Source organism: Phoenix dactylifera, chromosome 7 (genome assembly GCF_051530095.1).
Source record: "Phoenix dactylifera cultivar Ajwa chromosome 7, Ajwa_hap1_PhDact_Kaust_v1.1, whole genome shotgun sequence".
In the NCBI taxonomy this organism is placed as follows: domain Eukaryota; kingdom Viridiplantae; phylum Streptophyta; class Magnoliopsida; order Arecales; family Arecaceae; genus Phoenix; species Phoenix dactylifera.
The window spans coordinates 35366019-35391346 of NC_143196.1; the positions used below are offsets into that span (position 1 = coordinate 35366019).

The window sequence follows — 25328 nt, forward strand, 5'->3', positions numbered from 1 at the left end:
TAATTATGCCTCAAATATTAATTTGGTCTGGAAAGATCCTCGACCTTTTTATCTTCTTCTTTTTCTTTTTTTTCAATCTATCAGACCCAGACCCCATAAACAACATACGAGATGAAAGGTGGCACGGTGCATGCGAGCTCGCCAAGTAATGACACCACCGCGGCGCCACACGTGTCATCCCTACAGACACGTACATGCGCCGTCCCTCTCTACCTCCAAGTTCCTTTATAAACTCCACCACCACGACCATCACCTCCTCGCCTCCTCCGGTTGGCGGTAACTTAATCTCCTAGAGTTGCAGTCAATTGATGGCGGAGCGGCACCACCAGGCGCCGCCACCAGCGGCGATGGAGGAGCTCACCAAGGGCCTGCTCCGTGAGAAGGGTCCTTCGGCCTCGCAGGTCCTGGCGGTGGTCACTCTTCTCCCCATCGGCGGCATCCTCCTTGCCCTCTCTGGCATCATCCTCGCCGGCACCGTCATCGGGCTCGCCGCCGTGACGCCGCTGTTCGTGATCTTCAGCCCGGTGCTGGTACCAGTGGCGTTGGCGATTGGACTGGCGGTGATGGGTTTCCTCGCGTCGGGGGCGTTCGGGCTGACGGCGCTGATGTCACTCTCGTGGGTGGTGAGCTCCGTCAAGGGTCGTCGAGGCCCGAAGCGCAGGCCTCCCCGGGTTCCAGCTGCCCGTTAAGTCGACTTGAATTTTAGTCTTCCAAATAGACCTCGTCTTACTTTGTACAAGTTGAAAACTTCCAGCCTCGTATTATATATGTCGGAGTTTTTGCTACATGCACCTCAAACATGCCTGTCCATGCGATTAAGTGGATTCTGTGTATGCTGTTTCCACCCTTTCGCTTGGCAGGAGGGTGGAATATTAATTTCAGAAGAAGAAAAGAAGGAAATTGCAGGAAAAAGTTTTTTTTCTTTTTTTTTTTGTGGGGGGGCTGCGGGGGCAAAATATATATATATATATATATATTGTCACGCTTGGAGGTGGTTTGAGATGATCATCTGATCAGTACCTTAGTCATAGATCCCAAACCGATATTTTGTTTCCTTGAGCCCAGCACATAAGAGTGGTTCTTTGCAAGATTCAAGGAAACTGCCGTCATACACTTTTCACCTTGCCGAATGTAAATTACTTGCGTCTTGATGTAAGGTTTTTGAGTTGCATACGGATACGATTAGAATACTGCCTATCACTCTATCAGTCAGGTGCTTTGTTGCACGTATCTCCTTTCTGATACAAATATAATTCAGTTGGTTTAACTTTTTCTAAAAACAAACAATGGAAAGGTATACAATAATTATAAGTGAAAAATGCGTTTTCCAAACGAGACAGTTCTGAGAAATGGCCGGTAAGTTGAAAGATGGTCGCAGACCAAACTCAAAACTCAAGCCAAACTCTCAAGCCTACCGTGTCGTGCTGAAGTGCTAGGAGTGTGTGTCTATATATATATACACACACACATATATATACACACATATATATATATATATATATATATATGTATATGTGTGCATAAATATGTATATATATATATATATATATATATATATATATTGCTACACCAAATAGCTCATATAAATCTAATATAAATATATTTAAAAAAATTAAAATATAACAAAGTTATGGAGCGCCTTAGATGGCTCTCTCTCATCAGTCCAACCCCCGACTCGCGAAAAATTTTATCGGATGTCTAGTCAAACAGAGTCGAACATGTTATTGGCACCCCACTGAGAATCCTTCAGCAGTGATTTGGCGCGTCCGTCATCACCACCGTTCTCATACAGATAGCGCCAACTCAACGTTTCGGCTCGCATGTCCACCTTCCTAGTGCTCGTAGTTGCACAACTAAGAGGAAGCTACCTCTGTTAATTATACATATGCAGCGCGCTTGCATGGAAGTCGACCGTTACCCTTCTTATTAACAGGCTTAGGAAGTTGCCTGGTTAAGCTGTTCTATGCTAAAAATGCAGCCATTCAGCTCAAAATCAGATCATAAGAACAACTGCATTCAATTTAAAAGCGCAAGCAGATTTACAAGGACAAACAGGAGCAGGGAAAGAACTATTTCACACTGAAGATGTGCTGGATTTACAACAGCTCTAGGTTTGCAAGCCTGACCTGCTTATGGAATGGCAAGTAGTCTTTCAAAGAAATGCATGTCCGACACATCACACGTGCCAAGAAAATGCGCATGCTAGCTTCAGCTTCATTGATGCCGTCTTGCCTGGGAAAGCCATTTCCATTAGCTAACTGTGCTGCCCATGTGCAGATTCGCTCTGTGGATGACCATAGCTTATCAACCAAAGGCCCTGAAATGGCACCCCAGCTGCTGTCTGACAGAAGCGATGGCAGGGTAACTGGCAGGTCACTTAAGACGCTGGTTGGATTGATGATCAGAAGTGGCATGTACATACAACAGCTACCTGCTAGCAAACCTATAAACTGCAGTGCCTGAAAATTTTTGATAAAAAAACGGGGCACATATCATCTTTCAAAGCCAACTTTTATACCTAATAACCTAATAAATGATTGATCCCAACCCATGATGAAGTGTAGATGCAAAAATGCATATCTCAATGTTATTTGTATTTTTACCTTCCATTTATACTTATCCCTTGGTTCCATCGGTTAGGGTCAGGTTTGTAAATCATAATTTTCACCATTAAACTAGATCTGGATATGATAGAAATAGAGTTTGATAACTTGTTTGCAGGTGTGCTCTTGCAATTCTAATCAGGATTAGTTAAACAAATGAAGTCTCAGAAAAAAAGGAAAAAAACAGACAATTTAACCTGAAGGGTAATGAGAAGAAAAAAGATATAAAATGACATTGGGAGATGATATGTTGTGAGAGATTTAAAGACAATCTAAAAGAAGTCAGTGATACAGATATCCCTAAAATATTCCTGTGCAGGGCAAGATTCAATTGCAGAATATGGATTTGATTGTTCAATTCGCATATCGCCCCCTTTTTTTGTTAATGAAAGAATAAAGTACTTGTGCTTTCATAAAGAACTTTAGGGATTCACATAAAGATTTAGAATGTGTATTATTTTATGTATGCTAATTAGCGATGGTGTCATGTACGTGCAAAAAGGCATTTTCAAAAAAAACATGAGACCTCCGAGGAGCATGGCTATATGTCAGTGTGTGCAAATGTAAAGAACTAGATGAAATCACTCAAAGCTAGGTTAAGCTGTCTACAGATGCTTAAAAAAGAAATATTATCTGAAACTTCTCTAAGCAACTACATCAAAAGAATTCAAAATATAAAAAAGAATCGTGCTATCTAAGTTATAATGTTAAATATGAAATGTGCTCACCGTTGCAGGGTATTCTGTTATGCAGCATATCTCTAATGCATCAAAAAGCCATCGTCTTTTGATACCAACTTCTGCACTGGATATAGCTGCAACAACTTCCACAATAACACTCCACCAGATACCTGTTATTTAAAATATTCTTAAAATGCCAAATAGTATGCAACATAAACTGCTTGTCCCGAATATGCAGGATAAAGACTGTCCCCACCCCCCCAAAAAGAAAAAACAATGCATACAAAAAAAGGGAGCATCAAAATAGCCATTATCATATTTACCATGAGTGTTCCTTGCCTCGTATTTCGTTAAGGGCAAAGGTAGCAATCGCATCCATTGAAAGCGAAAAAGACAGATAGAAGTAGAAAATAAAAATATTAAGATCTATCCTTTGAACTATAATTTATAAATAAACTCCTCAGATAATAGACTTGTTGATTTTGAAAGGCAAAAATTTAAAGAATCTTTCTACGTTATGTTCATTGCTGAAACTCTTATGAACTAATGTTGTTTGATGCAGAGGTCGTGATCAATTAAGTTGCTCATATATATTATAGAGCCGCTGGCCATTCTAGACATCACTCCATGTAATCGGCCATCATACAAGATTAAAAACCATTGTAACTGCATATATTGTAGAAACTTATGAAGGGCATTCAGTTCTTTTGACCCCACAAGTGTTTATGGAATAGCATGGCCTAATATCTTACATCATATGATCCTATCACTTCCTCTCTTCGAGAGAATGGATTGAGACAGATTAAAAGTACATTACACAGATATGGGCGAGGTCCAAACAATCTGGGGTCTTAGGAGGTGTAAATTGGGGACAGACCTAACCTTCGACATTTTTATTACACAAAATGGCTGCCTCAAGATGCGAACCTGTGCCATCGTGCTTGTTAGCCCAAGCCTTTTACCATTGCACTATGAAATGACCCCAATCAAGTAATAACCTGAGACAAATTTCCTTATTGGTTTTAAAGATTATATTACCAGTCAATTCTCTTCATATAGCACTTTACACTTAACCCTAAACCATTATTTTCCTAAAAGTTAAATGCCCTACAACTTTCACTTCTAAACTCTCCTATTTGATGGTGATTTCCCAAAATGTCTTTATTTCGTTTTATCTTTTTAAATTTAAAGTCTATTTTTTATTGCCCACGTGAATTTAAATCAGGAAATAATGAGATCCATTATCCACTATTGTGTTTCCAATTGAATCTTATGTCATTTGTCCAATACCCAAGAAATTTGAAATTGTTGGTGTATGGCTCAAAGCAAATCTACGTAAATCACTTTCAGAAAACTCCAAGATAAAGTCCAACAACATGGGAGTTGATCTGGGAAGGTATGTGTCATTGAAAGTAAATTCAATCAAACTGCTGCAGTACCAGCCTTGCAGTGTGGATCCACCCATGCACCTCTCTCAATAGAACTTGGACAATCTTTTGTCTTCGCTACGAAGAATTCATGAACTCCCCATCTTTGCCAAACTCTACATTTGTACCAACAAGCGAGGTTTTAAAAACTGCCAGGACAGGATGATACAAGAAATACCGAATCATTCCGGCTAAAAATAGGCACCAATACATAGTGTGTCACTACAAAGGGCAGTCCCTTACCGTGCATCGGTACCCAAAACTGTCGTTCCAGCAAAACCATGATACATGACCCAGTACCAGTATTTGAAACCTTGCCCTACAGGTCTCCAAGCAAGAAAATGTTGGCATGTTTGCACTTACAGTCACGATCTCTCCATCCATAACCTCCACTTAAGGAGTTAGAAAACTTCCAAGCTCACCTTCTGATTTTCTTTTAAATTACTTATGCACTATTGGTTTTGCCACTCATAACCACACCCAAAGTAAGCACCATTTGGAGCCAGTGTAGTTCATATAAGTCCATAATATTTTTGTTATGGAATTCCTAATAGAGTTACCACCTAATGTTCCATGAGCTTACCTTACTATTATAATTTATATGCACCATTGCTCCTGTTATGTACAGTCAATTTTAATGTAGTAAATATTCATTTCTTCTGTTTAACATTGCGGTTTTAGGTTTTTTGACTCTCTTGATCTTCTGGCTATCAAAGCCTATACTTTGATCCTTAGCTCCAAGTCACTAGTAACTTTTGAGCTCTGAGATCCTACCATCCGTTAAATCCTAGGTCAGAGTGACCTCATTTGACATTTTGGACTGAAAAGCAACTATGCTCCACCTGTTAATTCCCTGATCCAATCCAACCATCCTTAGTAAGAAATCATGAAGGGGTCACCATGCTAGTTTTACATAGCTGTCACGTGCTTAACACTGATGCCAGAGACATGTCTTGGAATCTTCCACTCAAGATATATTGTCCTCAACTCACAAGAGCTATTTTAGTAACAATAATAGGGAATATTGCAAGTTGCCCAACAATGAACGACCAGAGATCCTCGCTTCGTTATAGTGGGAATGTTTGTGATATTTGCAACTATTAGACTCGGTGAATATATATGTATTCCCATGTCTTCTACAGTTCTACCTATGCAACACAGTATGTGGATGTGAAAAATCAGTACGACTATAATTGTGTTTGAGTTGCAGAAGTTTTTTGGTAGGATTTGAGTTGCAGAAGTTGACCTTCAGTTTTTGCATTCAATATGTATGCTCTTAGCTCCCCCAGTTCAGAAACTGGAGCACATCCAATCCTAACTAGCCTGGCTTTGGCTAAAATTCGTTTTGCCACTTCATTAGACTGGGTTCCTCCATGAAACAGGTCTGAAACGGGAACCTGTAAAAAGGAACATAAGCTATAAATACCAAACAGCATAAAAAAAGTGCAATAAATACCATTCTAGTAATAACAACAAAAAGGGTTTCAAGGTCTCCAATAATTTGAAGAAAAAAAAAACTGAAGTCTTATTTTCAAATTTGAAACTTTCCATTTCTACAGATAACCTGGCAAATTCAGTCATGCGATGCAGAACATGTGCAAATATATAGCTTCTACAAACAAGACACAAGGGTTGAGCAGTCTGAGTATATGTTTATATGACGTTATAGATAGACCACATAAAGGAATATTTAGAAACAAATTACAAGGGAAGTATACGTACTTGCAGCATATCCATCAGCCAATCTTGTGGTGCCTTAGCCAAGCATCTTACAGCTTCTGACCACTCCTCTACAGGAGCAACCTGCCCCCCTTCTGAAATGACATCACAAGTCAACAAAGGCAAAAAAAAGAACAAGCACTCCATGCATTTTTTCATATTCAATATAACTGACTCTTCAGAGGTCTCAGTGAGGCATTGACAAAGCCCCTTCCAAAATGAAACTCTCAATAACCTTCTCTGATCTGGTCCATAAACCAAGTATGAAGAAGCTGAGGAATTGAAGTAGTTGACCAAATCATCATACAGTTTTTCTAACCTCAAACCAGAAAATAGTTTTAAAAAGTCAGACAGGTGGTCGAGCAGTAATGATTGCAGATTTGGCTCTAGTGTCCTGAACCTGGATAACTCTGTGAGCTCATCCAAGAAATGCAGGAGGTGGCTGACATCATTTGCATGAGCTAGAGAGAAAAGTATACATTCTTCTCTAAGTAATTTCGAAGACAGTTCCATCTGCACCTTGATAGACGACTGGGCTTCATACCTCATGCAACGTCTGACGATAGCGCCCCAATCTAAAGTAGGCAATCTAGGAGCCTCTGAGAGGCATCTTAAAACAGTTGCAATTGTGTTTGCATGTGGTATCTCACCTGTCTGCAAGTTAGTAAAACAAGTAAATATACAACTAAAAGCTTGGTAACAAGAACTGACAAGATCAATATTAATATAAATCATTTAAGGACGTATTCACTTAGAAGTGCACACCCTTTTGCCATAAAGTCAAAAATTGTCAGCAAAAATAAAGCAATCAATATGAATTCCAGATATTGAATCCACAATTATCTTCCAAACAAGATTCAACTTTTTAAGCTTCTTTAACTTGCACATATACGTTCTTATATGGAAACTGATTGTCAGGTTTTGTATGTAATATGTATAAACCAGAATCTCATGTATCAATTGTGAATATTATATCTATAGGATATATGGCCAAACCCAACTAGTTTGGGATTAAGGCTTAGTTGAGTTATGGCCTGGTGCAACTTTATAAGTTGAGGCCAATTTCACACATTAGTCATTCTTTAATAATTACCTAGTCTCCAGTCCTCTCAATGAATTGAGCTCATTATTTTGACCAAACTTAACTTAGTGTTCCATGGCATTATTGTACCCCCGTAATACCTGTCTCTATTAGTAACATGTTGCAAACATTGTAATTGTTGAACACTTAATTTTCCAGAATTACTGGTGCACAACTTGCCTTATTGGTTAACTATACTGCATACCACGTCTAGAACTACTCATCATATGACACCTGGTGGATCAACTTAATTTTAGTAGCTGGCTACAAAATTTAATAATGTTCTATGGGCTCTTAAATATAATCTTTATATTTACGGGATATATGGCCGACCCCAACTAGTTTAGGATTAAGGCTTACTTGAGTTGAGTAGAGTTGATGGCCTATTGCAATTGTACAAGTTGGGCCAATTCCGCACATTAGTTATTCTTTAATAATTACCTAGTCTCCCATCCTCTCAATGAATTGTGTCTCATTTTTTTGACCAAACCTTGGTCAAGTCTTCCATGGCCTTATTGTGCCCCTCTAACACTTGTCTCTATTAGCAACACATTGCATCATTGGAACTGTTGAACACTTCATTTTTTCCCGAATATGTGCACAACTTGCCTGGTTGGTTAACTACCCTGCATACCAGTTCTGGAGCCACTTATCATACGACACCTTGTGGATCAACTTATGATTATATTTTAGCAGCTGGCTACAAAATTCGTAATGTTCTCCAGGCACTTAACTCAAGTATAAACATATTTAAATTCTAGCAGTGGCCCAAAAAGTTAATAATGTTTTTTTTCAGGTTCCTAATTGAACTATAAACTCAGTTTCTATAAGTCAAATAGATGCTTCTTGTTATTTACATATTCCTTGTAAAGGCTAAAAGTTCAGTAAGACCATATTTTTAAGGTAGCTTTATCATTTTTGAACACCTTCATGCCCTATATCTAATGTTTCTTATGTTATGCCACACTTGGCCTATCTCCAATTTGTACACTATCATCTTGAATAATGCATCTCTCATCTGTTTCCAACTATATAGACCTCTAATAGGCAAGTGCAAGCATGATTTCTTCCTTTCCGACCAACTTCTTTTGATTGGTGGTTAAAAAAGGGAAATGGGTGAAACCAATGTGTTACCTTTCGTTTGAGTGCAAACTAAAGATGAAAGTGAAATTAGTTTAATTTCCCTTGACTGTTTCACCATTAAAAAGGGGACAATTATGAACTAAGTGGGAGGGGGAAATATTGAGATGACTGCATTAAGCTATGAATATGTGTGTGGTATAAAGCAAGATGTGAGTGATGAAACATGCCAATGGCTGTGCTCTCACTTGGAGAAAAAGCAGTTAGAATCTTGTGATGTCAATTTAGGAAGTGATAGAGTGACAATCAAATGGCAACAGTTGGAGAATTTGCACAGATTTTTAACTAAAATAATATTGACTAAATTGTGAATTACTCAAATTTCAAGACATTCTTTGCATCATTTTGCTCTAACCCATTAAAGTAAAATATGCAACAAATGGTAATCAAGTATACAAAGCACATAGGATCAGATCAGGTGTAAATTACTTGTCCAACCAAGTAACCATACGTCTTGCAAGAAGGTAGAATATGTGAATACTCATGAAACTTGTAGAGTATAAAATTACTCATAGAATGCAATTTCTTGAAATCATAATTAGGATAAAGGATTTTTACAAATACTTGATATTTTTCTGAAAAAATGTACAAAAGGTCAGTAAGTAATTCAGTCACCAAATTTTTGAGACAAAACAAGGAAAGAAGCCATTGATGACATCCCCAGTGGCAGGTTTCCCTGCAATGAGGAAAAACAAAAGGATTCGACGTGTATTAGAGATTGTTTCTAGTGCAGATATACCATTTTCCTCATCAGCCTTTGTTCAACACAATAAAGATTCTTCAATACCCCTTTTGCTGCATCCAAATTGGCAATATTTTTATCATCTTCAATCACAGTATAAGTCCATCAATTCAGATACAACCTTAATATGACCAGGGTGGCATCCTTTCCAGACTTCTAAGTTCTAAGAGAAGTTAGACTTTCATATTTCACCCAACACAGAAATTCCTTAAAGACACAAATTATGATTGAGCTTTGGGTGTCCTAGTGCTACAACATGCTGATGTGAGCTCTTTCAGTGTATGTCTCCCATTAGCATTAGTTGCTTACTTGTGTACCAACCACTAACGCAAAAAGAATTCAGTAAAATGCAGATAAAACTGACAATAGAATCAGCAAACTCACCTTATTATAGTCAATATCATTTAGCCACAAGCAGAGTTTCCAAACTAAGCTTTCCTCAGAAAAATTTTGTGATGATTGATGGAAATCAATGGAACTTGTTTGGGAACCATTGACGTTTTGAAATTCCTTTGACCACCATCGGTGTCTAAGAAATGAAACAGCCCAAGCAGCATATTGTTTAACATGTTGATCCTTTGAATTCTTTGCAACCAGAAACATTTCCTGAACCATTGATGTTGAGAGGGTCTCACAAACAGGACTTGAAAGTATGGGGCCCCTGATAAAGGTAGACTCCTGCTTAATAAAATGATGGTCAAGTCAGTTAATGAAGAAGCTACACACTGAAGAACATCAGGAAATAACTAATGACCTGCTCACGATTAATTTGCAAAGTGATGGGCTGAGGATACACTTCCGTGAGATCCCCTGCACCTGCACCAAATGCATTAACAACTCCAAGCATCCCACCCAAGTGGACAGGAGGAGGATATGGGTGAGTGTAAGTGTTTCTTAGAATTTCCAGAAGATGCTTTACATCATCAAATCTCATAGAGTGCACCCCATCATTCAGGATGCAAGAAAGTAAGGATCCAGCACCAACAGAGGTTGTCATCAACAGATTCTGATAAAGAGTTCCAGATTTTTTTAAGTTTAGAAGATCAGAAATTAATGAAGTGTAAAGATTGAAGAGTGTATCTAAATTATTGTCGACTAATTCAACTCTCTGGCAAAAACCCACAACTTTGGGAAGTGCAAGACATGAGCCCATACAAAGTGGTATCTCAGCCAGTTCATTGCAAACTAGGGAACTATAGGTAGGGGAATTAACATGCAAGATCCATGAAACTAACATATTTTTTATTTTAAGAACAGCATCATGAGCTCCAAATCTATATAGTGCAACCACACAATTTCCCAAACCCAGTACAAGCCCTGCAAGACCCCAAGCATCTTCCTCCAAGTTATCACAGTTTTCAAGGGGCAAGTCTGAAGTGCTTGCTCCATATCCAGTCAGTGGAAAGCTATCATTGAGGCTCTTAAATGAAACAGATGTAGAAGGGCATAGCTGGCATATCATCCGAGACAAGGTGCTAACAATATCATGAAGCAATGTAGTTTCTGTAAGCCTAGTACTTCCTTCAAATTCTGAATCATCAGAAATTCCAGCCCTCGTAAGAAGGTCCTGACAAGCAAAACCAAGACCCACTCCACAAGCTCCTTTCACAAAAGGGCTCTTGCTGTTACAGATTACCTGATACAATGAATAACCAAAAGCAAGAGCTGTGAAATACTTTATTCGATAGAAACTTGTAATGACGGTACAATAACAGAATCTTAAGTAAACACAAATGCCAAGACCACTAGTCTAGCAGAAGAATTACAAACAAGTTTATGAAATACAGATCAGGGTGTAAATCATAAATAGATAATAGATCATATTATAAACTCTTTTGTGGTTGATAACCTTCAAGAAAATAAACCACAAGCACATGACAAAAGGAAAAAAAAGTGTGAAGTGTATACAACAATTCCAATATATTAATCAAACTATAATAGCTCATTTCAATGCTAGAAATGTCATACAGCAAAAATATCTCCAATTATTTTTATTTTAACTCAGTTGTATATTTTTTAAGTGTTGTGATATGAAACATAAAGCTTTTTAAACACGTGAAATATTAGGTTGTAGCTTAAGGAATTTAAGTTTTGGTTGGTTAGAAAAGGATCTGCACAAGGAAAAAAGTTTAGCATCCAACGAGTCCTAGTTCGACTGTTTGAGTGGAATAAGATTTGTGCTAAATGTTAGGTTGCCTTAGAAAGCATGTTGCTATTGACAGTATTATTAGCATAATATTATACATTGCTGATCATCTTGTATACAATACCTAGTGGCATTGTATCTAGAATCTCAAGAATCAAGAATCCTGCAAGAGAACACTTGATACAGATATTTTTGTGTTTTGTTAGAGGACAAGAGGTCTAAATTATTTAGTGATTGAAATTAATAGCCTAAAATGATACTTCTAGTTAAGTGTCATACCTTTTTCTTCCAGAGATTAGCCAAGGTTTGTTTGCTCCAAAGTCTTATAAATTTACCTCAAAAGCTGATTTCGTCCTTCTTTCATTATTTTGATGCACCCCCACCCTTTGAGTGAGAGACAGAGAGGGGGGCTATACAAAATCAGTGGGTCAAAGTCTCTCTTGAAGATTTATCTTGTCCATGTCTTTTCTCCCCTCCTTGTGATCTAGGGTAATGCATCAATCTAAACTGCGATATCCACATGCACTACACGAGATAGGTTCGATCTTATTTAAAAGAACAAACCAATAATGTACCTGAAGTAGTCCATTTATGACTTCAAACTTTTGCCTTCTATCTGTTGCATGAAGACAATTAGAAACCAGTCCCAATGAAAGGGCTGCTGACCATTGTTGGTGTTCATGTTCATACTCAAACAACCATTTCAGAAGAACGTTTGATGCTGAAGAGATTACTGCATGGGCTGATGAAGGCACAACCTGAGCAAAAATGAAGTAGCAAAGAGATGAGTACAAGCAAATAAGATATCGTAAATGTGAGCTAGAGCAACAAAAATAGGTTAAAAAAGATTTGTTAGAATATAACAATCATTCAACACCATACAATAAAAGGCAATGTCTCATGGCCGGGCAAAAACACAATTCATATGCCATAGATGGAAAATTATAAGAGCCCATATTTTTTTAAAAGAGTTGGGCCTGGGCTGGCCACTGGGCCGCATCACGCACGTTGGCAAGGAGGAAGACTCATGATAAGAGTTTTTCTCTTCCCCGTTTCCGCCGGATTCGAGCGGAGCCCTAGGGCTCCTCCATAAAAGAATGTTGTCCTTTTCTTCCTCCCTTCTCTCTCTATCTTCGTGTTTCTCTCTCTAGTTTATTCAGCAAAACTTTGGGTGAAAGGGACTCAGTGGGTAGTCCTAGCTTGCTACGTGATAGTGGACCCTTTAGTTACCTCGAATGATTTTTGATGTTAATTTAGTTTTGTAGGAGAACAATCTTATGGGCAAGAGGACATCGAGCAGGATTCTGCACACCCTGATTCGTAGATCGCAGTGTGGACTGTGGACAGGTAATTAGTTAGTCTGGATTGTCGGCATAGAGGTAAGAATTCTTGTACACCCACCTGCATGTTTATAAATATTTTGTAAATGTATATGCATGATATGCTAATGATCAAGATAAGTAAGATGCAAAAAAAAATTTTATGATGGTTCATGTATTAAACAATATTTTGATTATGTATACTTGTGATTAATACTATGATGGATGCATATATGAGTATAACTTACATTTGTATAATCAAACTAATAAATACGGTGCTCTAGATTAACCATGTTATATTGATTGCTCTATCACAGGCGGAAAACATGACACTTGTCCCGTCATAGGCTAGAAATGTGACACTAATCGATTGCTCCATCATGGGAGAAAAACGTGACCATGGTTAGTCTAAAGCCAGAAATAAAAAGAATTGATATGTGGATGTGAATTTGATTGAATGAATAAAGACTCTAGCTGATCTTGTTATTATCGATTGACCTATCACAAGCTGAAAATGTGGCACTATCAATTACGCCGTCATGGGCGGAAAACGTGATATCTATTGATTGCCCTGTCACGAGCATGAAATGCGACCGAAATTTGGCCTAAAGTCAAAAAGATAATCGATCTTGGATCCAGATAGGGTTAAAAAGGAATGGAATGAAAAGCTGCCTGTTGAAAATACTATTAAAGATTTATGAGATATCGTATGATATATCACCCTTGAGTGGTTGGATTTTTATTGATATTTATACTGTTTATTCGAGCATTGTTGATAGTCGGTTTGTGATTTCATTGTGGGTAATGATTTCTTGCTATTTTCAAACTTATATTATTGTGTTGGTGTGGATGTCTGAAAATTCTTACTGGATCGTAAAGCTCACACCACATCTTGCTTTTTTCTTTCAAAGTTGCAGGATGCTTGGTACTTGGCTATAATTGGGATCACGAGTAAAAGGATAAATAGATAGACAATCAATGATACCGGTTAGATGATTAAATTTTGTAATTGTACAAGTTTTGTTATTTATTGTGAATTGAGATCATTATTATTCAGTAATATTGAGGTTGTAATAAATTTTCAAGCCTTGCATATTCTCTTGGGCCTTGCCCTAGAGAGTATACAGTCGTGTCACGTAGCTAACCCAGGTCCTGAGTTCAGGGCTTGACAAAAACCACATTTTTGTCCATTAAATGCTTTGGTAGTAAACCTCCAAAAACAATATTTTTGGGTTTTGTGGCATGTAAGGTGTCATGATTATATTCAATGATGTAAATTTTCAATCTCAATGCCCACCACATATTATGAACCGGTAGCTATTGGTTTTGAATCCTACACACAAAATAGCAGTTAATCAACTTTCTCTCAAGCTAAAGTTAAACTAGATCCAGTGGTAAGTAATTGCACTTGTGACCCTCAGGAGTAGTGCCTTTTGTGCTGACAGCTTCACACTTGACAGGGTGTACTTGTTAGGCCTCAGCAAAAAACTGAGCCATATTGGGAGGGTCATACATGTTGAAGTCCAATAACCATAAGTCAAACCAAAACTCTCTTTTCACATATGCAAGAATGCATAACTAAGGATCTGTTAGGCATCACTTCCAATATTCAGTTTTCAATTTTCAAAAAAACCAAAACCACCTTCTCTTGTTTTGAAGACTGAACCCAAAACTTGTTTGGTAATACTCAAGTTGTGGCGGCAGTGGTGGCCGGCCGGCTAGCGAGCAGTAACGGTGGCTGGTGGAGGTGCTAAACAATGGTGGCGATAAGTGGCCGACAGGCGGTGGCATAGGGCCAATGAGGGGGGTGGCAGCGGCAACGGTGTTGGTTATGGATGGTTTTTGTTAAAAAAAAACCATGAAAGCTACTCCTAAGAACTTTCACATATTTCAGAAATCAAACTGCAAAATGCTAATCAAGAAGTTTCCAGCCTTGATTTCCTTGATTTCAATATTCTCATAAACAAAAACCAAAAATTGAAAACTGACAGTGATTCCAAAAAGGCCCTAAATAAGAGAAGGCTTATTTGTTTGATGATGCAATACGTGAACTTCTGGAATACTTTATGCAGTGACATTCAAAGATTGAAGCATCACATGCCAATGGCATGCTGGCTTGGCACTAGCATAGAACCATAGCATGCCATTCCATGCCCATGCCACATGCCAGTAAGGCACTAGCTTTGTACGTTTTTTATGTCATGTCATACAGTGCCAACCAGCACTAAATCCATGTTGACATTACTCCTGATATTCTAAATATTGTAGTGTTTTATAATGTTATTGTCAAAAAGAAATGACAATGATTTCAGATAGTAATGCTTGGCCATTATATTTCATTACAATTCAAATGAGCATATATCTAAGTATCTAACTAGCTTACTGGGTGAAATCAGTTTCATGAGCATTAGAGTCAAATTAAAACAAATGAATTATACTATAAAGCCAAGTGGGGAATATAAGAATATATCTTTTTAAAAATCTTTTTGATGCCATTCATTGCTGTTAGAATACCATTGACTTGGGTTGCTAGGACAAATTTCTCAAGGAACATCAACATAGCAAGGCCTAGATAATATGCATTATTTGTTCCAAAATAACAAAACATGAAACATCTCTCTCTACCTCTCTTTCTCTCTCTCTTCTCATAGATAACTTTTCTAGACATGAAGCAATTATTGGTTACAAAAGAAGAATTACATCTCGTGTCATGGATGATCTCAAAAAGGCTTAGAAGCATATGATTTGCAAACAAGTTAAAGCAAGAAATCAATGGTTCCTTGTTCCATGAGGATCTCCCAAAACAAGGTTCAGTGAGAGTGTAGAAGGTAACTTGGGTCTTACCAAGGTTAAGGGAAATTTGAATGCCTACAGGTGAAATTGAACAAAAAGGATAGCATGTGAAGGACAATAAAACTCAAAGAACTTATACCCAAAAATATAAATGATCTATGTCATACAGTATTAATATATGATTTTTATTAGATATCATTTGGTTTGTTTTGAAAAAGCTAAAAAGGAATAGTGGAAATGTCTTTAGTGTATGATTGCTTCATACTTCATAGGTCCTAAATGACAAGAGTTTGCGGTTTAGAAGATGCTTATGACACAGCTAGCCTATCAAGATGTAATTTTCTGGGATTAGGTTTTATGAAATCTTTTATCTTTAAAGTTAGGATTTAAATAAGATTTATAGCCATTATTATTGAAATGGTTTCACTGAATAAGGTTATAAGCAATTTTGTGGAGCTTTAAATAACTGTTATTTAAAATTTGAATGTTCAATGGGACATTGCATTTTTTTTGCTACTGTAGATCTCTTCCCTTTGCCCTCTTATTTCTTTCATCTCCCATAAAGTCTCTATCATCCTTTTGGGAAACAGTCCTCAGAGATTCATTTCTTCTGACAGTCATCTAAACGTGAAGGTATTATTTGTTACTTTTCATTCTCTTGTTGGTTGGATTAAAGATCACTGGAAATCACGGCTCCTTATTTTTCTCCCACACGGACAAATTTTCAAGTTATATCAGATTATAGAAATTAAAATAAGGCTGCGACTGGGCTGCTCAAAATGGTCCCCAAGATTCAAAAAAATGTGAAAGATCTGATCTAACAGAGAACTAAAGGCAGCTCATTTAATGTTATCTGGTCAACCAGAATAAGTACTAAACATAGCACCTGCCACCTAGCACATGATGTTGAAAGGTCATTCTGAGTAGCATACATTATCGCACTAGGAGCCATATAAAGAAGTCAAATGAGTTCTTTACTCCAATGCAGTGGCATTTAAGAATAACATCAACATAAACCAAATCGCCTATTGTTAGCAAAAATTATGCCACGTTGGGAGTCTGTAAGTGATACAAAATGGTATTGGAAGCTATAATATTCCACATTATGAGGGCAATTTAGTTTGGCGTTGCTTGTATGACTTTGCTTGTGGATTTAATAATCAAGCAGATTAAATTTTCTACTAGCACTTCCATTATGGAAAATATGAAACTGATCAGTAAGGCATACCAATATACCATAATGAGATCTCATCTTACCATGCATAGTGCACCAATAGCAAAGGCTATGTTTACTGCAACTCGAGGAACAGAATCTGCGGCAACTTTACACATTGTCTACACAGGAATAAATGTATAATTAGCATGCAGAAACTTCTATGAGATACTCAGAAATCTGTACAATACCTAAAACTAGAAAAGCCAAGCAATTTACTCAACCTGAAACAAGGCTAAGCATAATAGTATACAAGATAAACCAGAAATACTAGCAATAAATTTCACAGCAGGAACACGAGATCTGCTTGGGAAAATTATGTCATAATAGCAACATGCCCTTAAAAAAAATTATGTCACTAGTTTGGAGACATCAATTCAAGCACTAGCAAGCATAAACTCAAGCTTGAGTTGTAACTTCTGGAATAAAGCACAAGCAAAGGGAGTGATACTACTTAATTTGAAATTCAATTTAATTGTACATACTCACCACTATAGGCCTCTTTCTAGAGCTTTGTGAAGCATGAACAAGAGATTTCTAGTCTCTGGAACTAGTTCTGTATTACAGAATTCTAAATTGTTTTTTTGGCTAAATACGGCAAATTGTTAATTGTGTTATTGTGAAGAAACAACGTTGAGCCTTCATATTGCCAATAAAAGCTGCTGAACTCTCAAACCAAGAAAACAATAGCCACAATTGTCAATTTATGACATGAAATGCTAAGCTACGAGATGAGATCAGCAAAAAGTCATATTTTCTGCACTTCTTGACCAAAACCAACCTAAGGCACCTAGCATGGAGGGTTCCTCATCACCCCTGTACTATAGTCCTAAAAGCCTGTTAGTCCAGATTCATACACATTGAGCTTATTTCCCCCAATTATGTCCCCCATCGATCTGGGCTTACACAACCCAAGAGCCCAAAACTCTCTACATACGTATGCTACAAAAGTAAGTCCTATAACACCATGTACACCACATACACAAGCTCAGAAGACATTCATGTTTATGGTATACCCCAGATTGGCAGATCCATCTTGAACTCACATGACAGCTACATGAAGTAGAATACTTCATGTGAATAAACTGCAAGTTTCACATGGGACAAGGTTTTGGATTTGCCATTGGCCTCTCTCAAAAAGTCTCACCATTGACTAATTGGCATAAAAGTTTACATAAAGGTTTCAAATCCAGTGTAGCTGATATCACAGAAAAGTGATTCCCTGTTATCTCAGTCTTAACAAATCCATGTTAACATCTTTCCTCAGGCATACATCAGATATTAAGTACATCAGATCCTTCAAAAACCATGTCCTAGAGATACCTCAGCATAGTTTCTCTGACAAAAAAGTAGAATTCTCCAAAACAACGATTGCAATCATAAAATAAGAGGTGAAAGACGATAATGAAAAAAAAGTTCAAGGTAAGTATGCAATATCAGTTGTAGGCTTGTAGCATTATCTTTTTTGAAATAAAACATTGTTTTCACAGTTCTTTCCTATAATCACTCTAAGGTAAGTTGTTTGGTTCTGGTAATCAAGCTATACTCAAGTTGGTATAATATAATATATCAATGCCCTAGATTCCTATAAAGTGCATTTATTTAATCTGGAGAGAAGGCCTAAAGTTACACTGCAGCACCATACAAAACGATGAAGTGATAACAGACAAGATATGCAGCAGTCATAAAAAAGTGAAGGAGTGAACCTTGAAGATATCGCTGGCAGCCCTTGAACTTTTATCCAATCCATCAGAAGAACCTTTAGCATCAGTATGAATAGCCACTGCCCCCATCCAATGGTGAATGAAAGGTTTCCACGATTGCAGTGCAAGAAGTGCAAACAATATATTTCTCGATGTATGAAGGGACTCAGCTATTTCCAACAGTGTCTTTTCATAAACAGAATGTAGTTTGCGAAAATCCTATAGGTAAACCACATTTACAGGAAAAAAATCAATAGTGTAATTTTCAATTCTTAAAGAACTAAAAGCATCATCAACCACTAGGCAGTAGTATAGAAGCCTCACCTTTGATGTCCCATTGCCAATGGGATCCTTAGAAGTGAAAACAAGAGATAGCAGAGCTGCACCAGGTAACTCAACATGTTTTTGTTCCCCTGCATAAAAACATTAGAACCAGGTTCTTAAATCAACTTTCTGGCTTCAAAACAGTTGTAACAGATACTAATATGTAACAAACATAAAAGTCGAGAATGATAAAAGCAATAAACATTCACAAAACGTAAGATTTGCACCAAGAGACTTTATTCAGATCAACAAAATGAAAATTTCAAAGAACGCCAAAATGACCCGAACCGGCAGTTCAGCCCATACCAAACTGAACCGACGCCGACCCAGATATGCGGCATGCTACTAAAAGGCCATTTGTCTAAAATTAACAACCAGTATTTCTTGATACCTGGAGAAAACATAGCCAGAGGAAAGGCATCCAATAATTTTTCAACCTTGTGCACCATGACTCTTTTCTCCTTATGAAATCTACGTCGAGTTCTGGAGTCAATATACAAATCTTATTAAGTGCACATCAATCATTTTTCAAATAATAAGAAGATATATGTTAAATTAATAAAAATGATGTTGACATGTGTTCAAATTTGATAATCTTGACTTGGAATTCCTCCTTGGCCTTGAGTACTTCCACATTATCTTCAGAAACGAGACACTGAAAATTTCTTCTCTTAAAATCAGAAATCTTGTCCTGAATTTGTGCAACCTGAGATTTTTTAATTTACGTGAAGAAATGAGAGATGAGCCATTTCAGCTACAAAGAAAGAATACAAATATTTTAAGAAATCAACCAGTTAAAAAGATCAAAATGTACCAAAAAAGAAAATTTTACTCTAGGAAATAAAAGGCATATGTGGGAGGAGTGAGTCATTGAGCCACAATGGACAATAGCCTCACCTCATAATGGGACAAGGACTTAAAGGCAGCAACCCGTGCTTTCACCCATAAAGATTCCAAAATACAGCTCCTAGATGTTCCAACTTCCCACAAAATCTGCACAACAGTTTTTGCAGCTTCAGGGTAAGCTTCTGCATCCATCGCACCCCATCTTAACAAGGTGCACAAGCTGCACAATGGTTTGGGAGAACAAAAAAAAATGAACAACGGCACAAATGTGAAGCTAAGATTAACTTAAATAACAAAGCAATGAATGCTTTAGGTAATCCTTTAATAGTATGAGCTATTGACAACTCCAAACTCCCCAAGAAGTTCCGTGATGATATGTGAAAGGGTGTGCGTTAATGTGGTCATAGAGAAGGAAAAAAGGGCAAAAAGGAATCATGGACCCAAGCCCATAAAAATGAAACAAAGCAAGTTAGTTTACCAACATTTAATTATGCTATTTTTGGTGGTGAAGCATTTTTTTCAGTATGCTTTTATTATTGTCGGGCCTCTAGTTATTTCACCAATTATTTATTCAACTATTTTCCATTGCCACTAAACTAAGCATCATTGGTTTTTCCATATTCATTTCTGACTGCCACGTGCTAAAGAGATTATTTCGACGATAATTTCCTTTCAGTCAAAAATGTTTGCTTGCAAGAAATATACATGAGTGGTCAAAGAATGGTCTGTGACCAGGTATAAGCCCAGGCCACACAAATAGAATAGTCATTGTATAGCCCAAGGGGCATTTTGATCTCCTGGAACAACATGGTTATTTTAATTCGTACCGCTTTTTCTCCCTTCTGTTTATCTACTTTCTTCATTCTTCGCTTTTTCTTCTTTATTTCAGATCAACTGCAGTCTGCACCTTCAGGATTTTCTCATTTGTTGCAATCAACTCACATGTTTGCATGATTTAAGGCACTTAAATTTAAAAAAGATGACACGTAGGAGATACTAACTTTGCACCTATATGATGGCTATTGGTCTTTTTTTTAAATAACAAACAGATACCATTAAGAAATTAATTGTTATGTTCAAGTCATCAAATAAAACAAATACACAAAATGACAGTGAGCTCTCTAAATCATAGTATGATTATTGGCTAGTCATTTAGGCTCAATATTCCCAAAAAAAAAAAACCATCAATATTATTTAAAATGTAATGTTGGCGAATAAAGGCTACATAATTTAATTATTAGACAACGATAGAATAAGCCAATTGGAGCATGCACAGCAAGAGCCACAAATGGCCTCTATTTCAGGTTCAAATTATAAAAAGGTGTTTGACTAAACAATTAAGGATTGGAAGAGCGAATTTTTAAGGCATTTGGGTATTCCTGCTGGAAATCAGGCCTATTGGCCTGGCCAGCCCGCAAGTCTCCTAAAGGCCAACCAAGACTTAGCCTAAATCCCAGTCCATGGGCCTGTTGATCTGCAAGAAGGAAAAAAAGACCCATGAAGATCTTTTTTTTTTCCTCCCACAGGATTGGAGTTGGGAGGGTGTTGGGTTGATATGGGCCCTATCCACATGGGCTTCCCAATCCACGAATCTAGCAAGAAATCCAACCCAATCTTGCTGGATTTCCCAAACAAGACCTAAAGGGAAATACATTAGGGTTGTCTTGTAGTTGACGAGAAAAAAGTCAAAATGAAACCATGTAGATGACACAAGAAACTGACAAAATTCCAAAGTAATGGCATAGTTCTTGTAACAATTTATTTGCTTAAATTCGAATTTTTTGGTGCAAAAATGAAATGGATGTTGATGATCAAGAAAGATGCATGCAAAATGTCATCATATAGGCATCTTGCTTATGAGCAATCTTGTTGAACCATGTCGTGTGCTTTGTAAAAGGTAGCAAAAGAATAGATCAAGGGAAATTGAGTTAAAGAATTATAGAATACTTGAGCCACTCAATCCCATCCAAAGAAAAGGATAACATACTGGAGGTCTACTTACCCATGCGCAACAATAGGATCAACAGAATGATCAAGCATATGCTTCGAAATAACATTCCAGGCTGTGTAAAAATCTGCTAAGAAGATAGATTTCATGAGTGGAAAACATTACTTGCATGACCACATATGTGACAATCCACTGATAAGGGAAACAGTAGTGGACTTAGATAAAGTTTTTCTGAAAAAATTGAGCAATGGAAGCAGTTCACAAATACAATTATTAACATAAAGCATGTCTGACACAATCAGTATAAAACCCAATTGGTCCTGCTAGGAAGTCATTTAAGTAATAATAGCTAGAAAAATATAATAAAAAGCACTCATGTTTCCTGTCATGACACCTTTTCATCTTAATTGAGATCCATAAGAAGCAAGCACATAAGAGATTACTCATGTAACAAGGAAAATTAGCAAGCGTCGGATCCGAGTAAATGGAAGCACTTTATCTAAGACTGCTAATTTATTAGGTGGTATTCTAATCTGTCTCAATTTTCACTAGAATACCCCTTTTAGTAGATATTAGATAGCAAACACATGCAGCAGAAAGACATCCATACAGAATTATTTTAAGTTAAATTTCTACAAAATATACATTTGACAGGAATTCATAGAACATATCTTTCAGATACCTAAGTAGAGCTAGTGACACTTCCTAGAGAAGCAAACCATGATGTCTGCAAGCACCTAAACTCATCCCTTTTATTGACTGTCTTCACTTCCATTGTTAGTCATTAAATGCGAAAGTTGTTAACTAGAAACTTTGGAATGTGAAACGTTAGCCTCCCCAAATATAGGTTGTTGAAGATTGACTTGATGAAATCATGTTTCGATTATGGCATAGTGTTCTTCGGTTGATATGTGACGGGTTTTGAATTGTTAGGCCCTGGTGTAATGGTTTTGCACCCAACTAGCGCAAGCCAACATTTTGAAGTGGTGAATCACAGACTACAAAACTCACCAGAAAATCAAGCCTTCCACTAGCGTCAACCATATATACGGCATGAAAAAGAGGGGTTCAGACTGAATTAAATACAGAATTAGAAGCATCTCTCTTTCCTTATCCCCCCACCCCCACCCCTTACCCAGGTCCAGATTTTTGAGGATGCACCATCCAAGAATCAAAACCAAAACCTCCAATTGCCAAGCAGAGGGGTGTGACCACCAGGATAGTCTTGGTTCATCCTATTCTATTCATATTACTGTAACAGCCATTATGGCTCTACTTCACAGGCTTGGGTAACGATCTAACCATTATGGCTTCTTTAGATCAATCCTTGATGATTTGATACAAATTGCACTACAATTACCCAGATCCAATTTTTTAAGGATTCACTACCCAAGAATCAAACCAAAACCTTCGATTGTAAGTAGAGGGGTCTGACCATCGAGACAAGTCCTAGTTCATCCTTTTGTATTCATATTACTGTAACAGCCTCTATGGCTCTACTTCGCAGGCTTGGGTAATCATTACACCACTAAGGTTTCTTTGAACATAGCTCATAAAGCATCTTGTTTAGTGGTCAAGATCAATCCTTCATAATTTGAGTCAAAATGACACAAGACATGCATCGAAATTGATTATCAATTTTAAGTGTTTGTTCTGATCTTCTAGTCTATTAACAAAGATCAGGAGCATTTCTAACATAGGAATAGATTACAAATGTTCTTCAGATCTATCTTTTGGGTAAAGAATAGCCAACACGGGTGTGCATGTTTCCAACAAATTTTCGCCAAAGAGCTTATTTGAGGGTTTCTGATTAGTTCCATGACAAAGTTGCGAAAAAGTCAGAGAAATATCTTCATACTTATGCATGATATTGTGCGTTCTCTTCTTATAGGTATCTCCACATTAGTTATTCACACTAACAGACTAGCCTTAATCTATTCTACATCTCATCTACTGAATGTTCATTTTTCCTACTTAGACTATTCTGCCTTGACGACCTTTATAGCCTATGGATTGTGAACCTATTTTTCCATTAGGCCGATACAACATTTTCTTTAGTTGTCAATATGATAGTGGAACTCTAAAGAACTCTTGATATCGTTCGCTTCCCAAAATTCTCAAGATATTTAATGCTTATTCCTTCTGTGATCAGTTCCTCAAAGCAATCCTTCGTGATAAAATCAATGTCATCATCAACCATTTCTATCCATAATTGATATGGTCATATCGTTTTTGGCTAAAAATATATGAATTTTAATGAAGAGGCCTGAGTTCCACAATCTAATGGCATACTAGCATACTAAATCCTGGCTATTAACCAAGGTTTTAAATAATGTGGAACAGGATTGTCCTGATTTTTCCATGGAACAAGATCCCCCGCATATCGACACGGAAGATGGTTGATGTCTCATCTCCTCCTGGTCTATTTTCCAACTCTTCTCGTCCCGACACTCGGGACAATAGGATGTCCTGCCATCCAACTGGTACTTAAAGTGAAACATTGTTTGCTTCATCCAAGGTATTCCGAACCGGTACCGGTAGGCGTACTGGTGGCCTATCAAACTGATTCATCATTCTTGGTACCATTTCGGTATCGGGGCCGTACTGAGAGCCCCAGTCGGAGCTGGAGAAGACGAGGTGAAAAAGAGAGTGAGCAGGGGAGGGAGGGAGAAAGAGAGGCCTCTGTCGCCCGCAGAGGGCCGCAGGGAGCCGGCAAAGGCCACAGGGGGCCGGCAGAGCCTGCAACCCCTTGTTTCTTTCCAAACAGGGAACGTGGCCATAGAAAAAAAACTCCAAATTTTTCGTTTGCCGACTTCACTTAAAAAACTCCAAATTTTTTTCCGCGGCCCCATCTCATGTTTCTTTCGAAACAGGGGATGCGGTCGCGGCTTCAGCCTCTGCCACCCCCCCCAGTGGCCTCCCCCCGCCCCCCACAACCCTCCACGGGCAGCGAAGGCTTCTCCTCCCTCCCTCCCCCGCTCGCACTCTCCTCTCTTCTTCTTCCCCGGTTCCGGCTGAGTTCTCTCGATACGAGCCCTGTATCATTTTTTATTGCGGAACCGGTTTGGTACAGACTAAACCAGCTAGTACGGGTTGATTCAGCATATGGCTCCATCTATCTAGCTTTAGCTTTCCTACCTAACCATATTTAACAGCCTTTATGTCAACATAGTTTTCTAGAACAAATATAGTTAGCCTTAAAAAATAAATAAATAAATAGTATCTGTGAGAGCGCTTGTGTGTAGCCTCTATATCAAATTAGTTTTCTAGAAGGAATAAAGTTGGCCTTAAAATAAATGAATAAATGAGTGTGATAGTGTTTTTGAGTGTGTGTCTGAAATGAATACTATTGGCCTTAAAAAATAATAAATAAATACTATTTGTTTTTGTGTTTGTGTGTATTTAGTAGCCTCTATGTCAAATTAGTTTTCTAGAACAAATATTGTTGGCCTTAAAATAAATAGCTAAACATATAAATAAATACCAGACGTGTGTGTTGTGAATCCTCAACAAGAGTCTAGAAATATCTTGGATGTGAATTTTCACCTCTCTTTTTTTTTCTGAATCTTGACCAAAACCATAATTATGTGTTCTTCTAATTGCTCTATATAGACAAGACTTATTTGGCAAATATATCCTATCTA

At 37.6% G+C, this 25328-nt stretch overlaps 2 protein-coding genes across 5 annotated transcripts in view; one reads left to right on the forward strand and one right to left on the reverse strand.

Annotated features, from left to right (window-relative positions):
* The first annotated feature begins 245 nt into the window (after window positions 1-245).
* On the forward strand, window positions 246-912 carry OLEO2 (oleosin 2). The gene has a single exon (XM_008786754.3). The coding sequence runs from the start codon at window positions 309-311 to the stop codon at window positions 687-689; it is 381 nt and encodes a 126-aa protein (XP_008784976.1). The 5' UTR covers window positions 246-308; the 3' UTR covers window positions 690-912.
* Window positions 913-1903: 991 nt separating this feature from the next.
* Window positions 1904-25328, reverse strand: part of RST1 (ARM repeat superfamily protein) — a 52822-nt gene continuing 29397 nt past the window's right edge. For 3 of the 4 annotated variants that reach the window (XM_088701983.2, XM_039127020.3, XM_039127019.3), the window contains 14 exons: window positions 21739-21811; window positions 19788-19956; window positions 19466-19596; window positions 19282-19373; window positions 18891-18979; window positions 18570-18785; window positions 16908-16985; window positions 12114-12296; window positions 10147-11028; window positions 9777-10070; window positions 6433-7083; window positions 5957-6107; window positions 3332-3453; window positions 1997-2459 (listed from right to left, as the gene is read on the reverse strand). In XM_088701983.2, coding sequence (XP_088558109.2) covers window positions 2097-2459; window positions 3332-3453; window positions 5957-6107; window positions 6433-7083; window positions 9777-10070; window positions 10147-11028; window positions 12114-12296; window positions 16908-16985; window positions 18570-18785; window positions 18891-18979; window positions 19282-19373; window positions 19466-19596; window positions 19788-19956; window positions 21739-21811 — 3494 coding nt within the window. In that variant the 3' untranslated portion in view covers window positions 1997-2096. Of the gene's footprint in view, window positions 1957-1996; window positions 2460-3331; window positions 3454-5956; window positions 6108-6432; window positions 7084-9776; window positions 10071-10146; window positions 11029-12113; window positions 12297-16907; window positions 16986-18569; window positions 18786-18890; window positions 18980-19281; window positions 19374-19465; window positions 19597-19787; window positions 19957-21738; window positions 21812-25328 lie in introns of those variants that run through there. The other variant, XM_088701982.2, reaches the window with a different exon arrangement.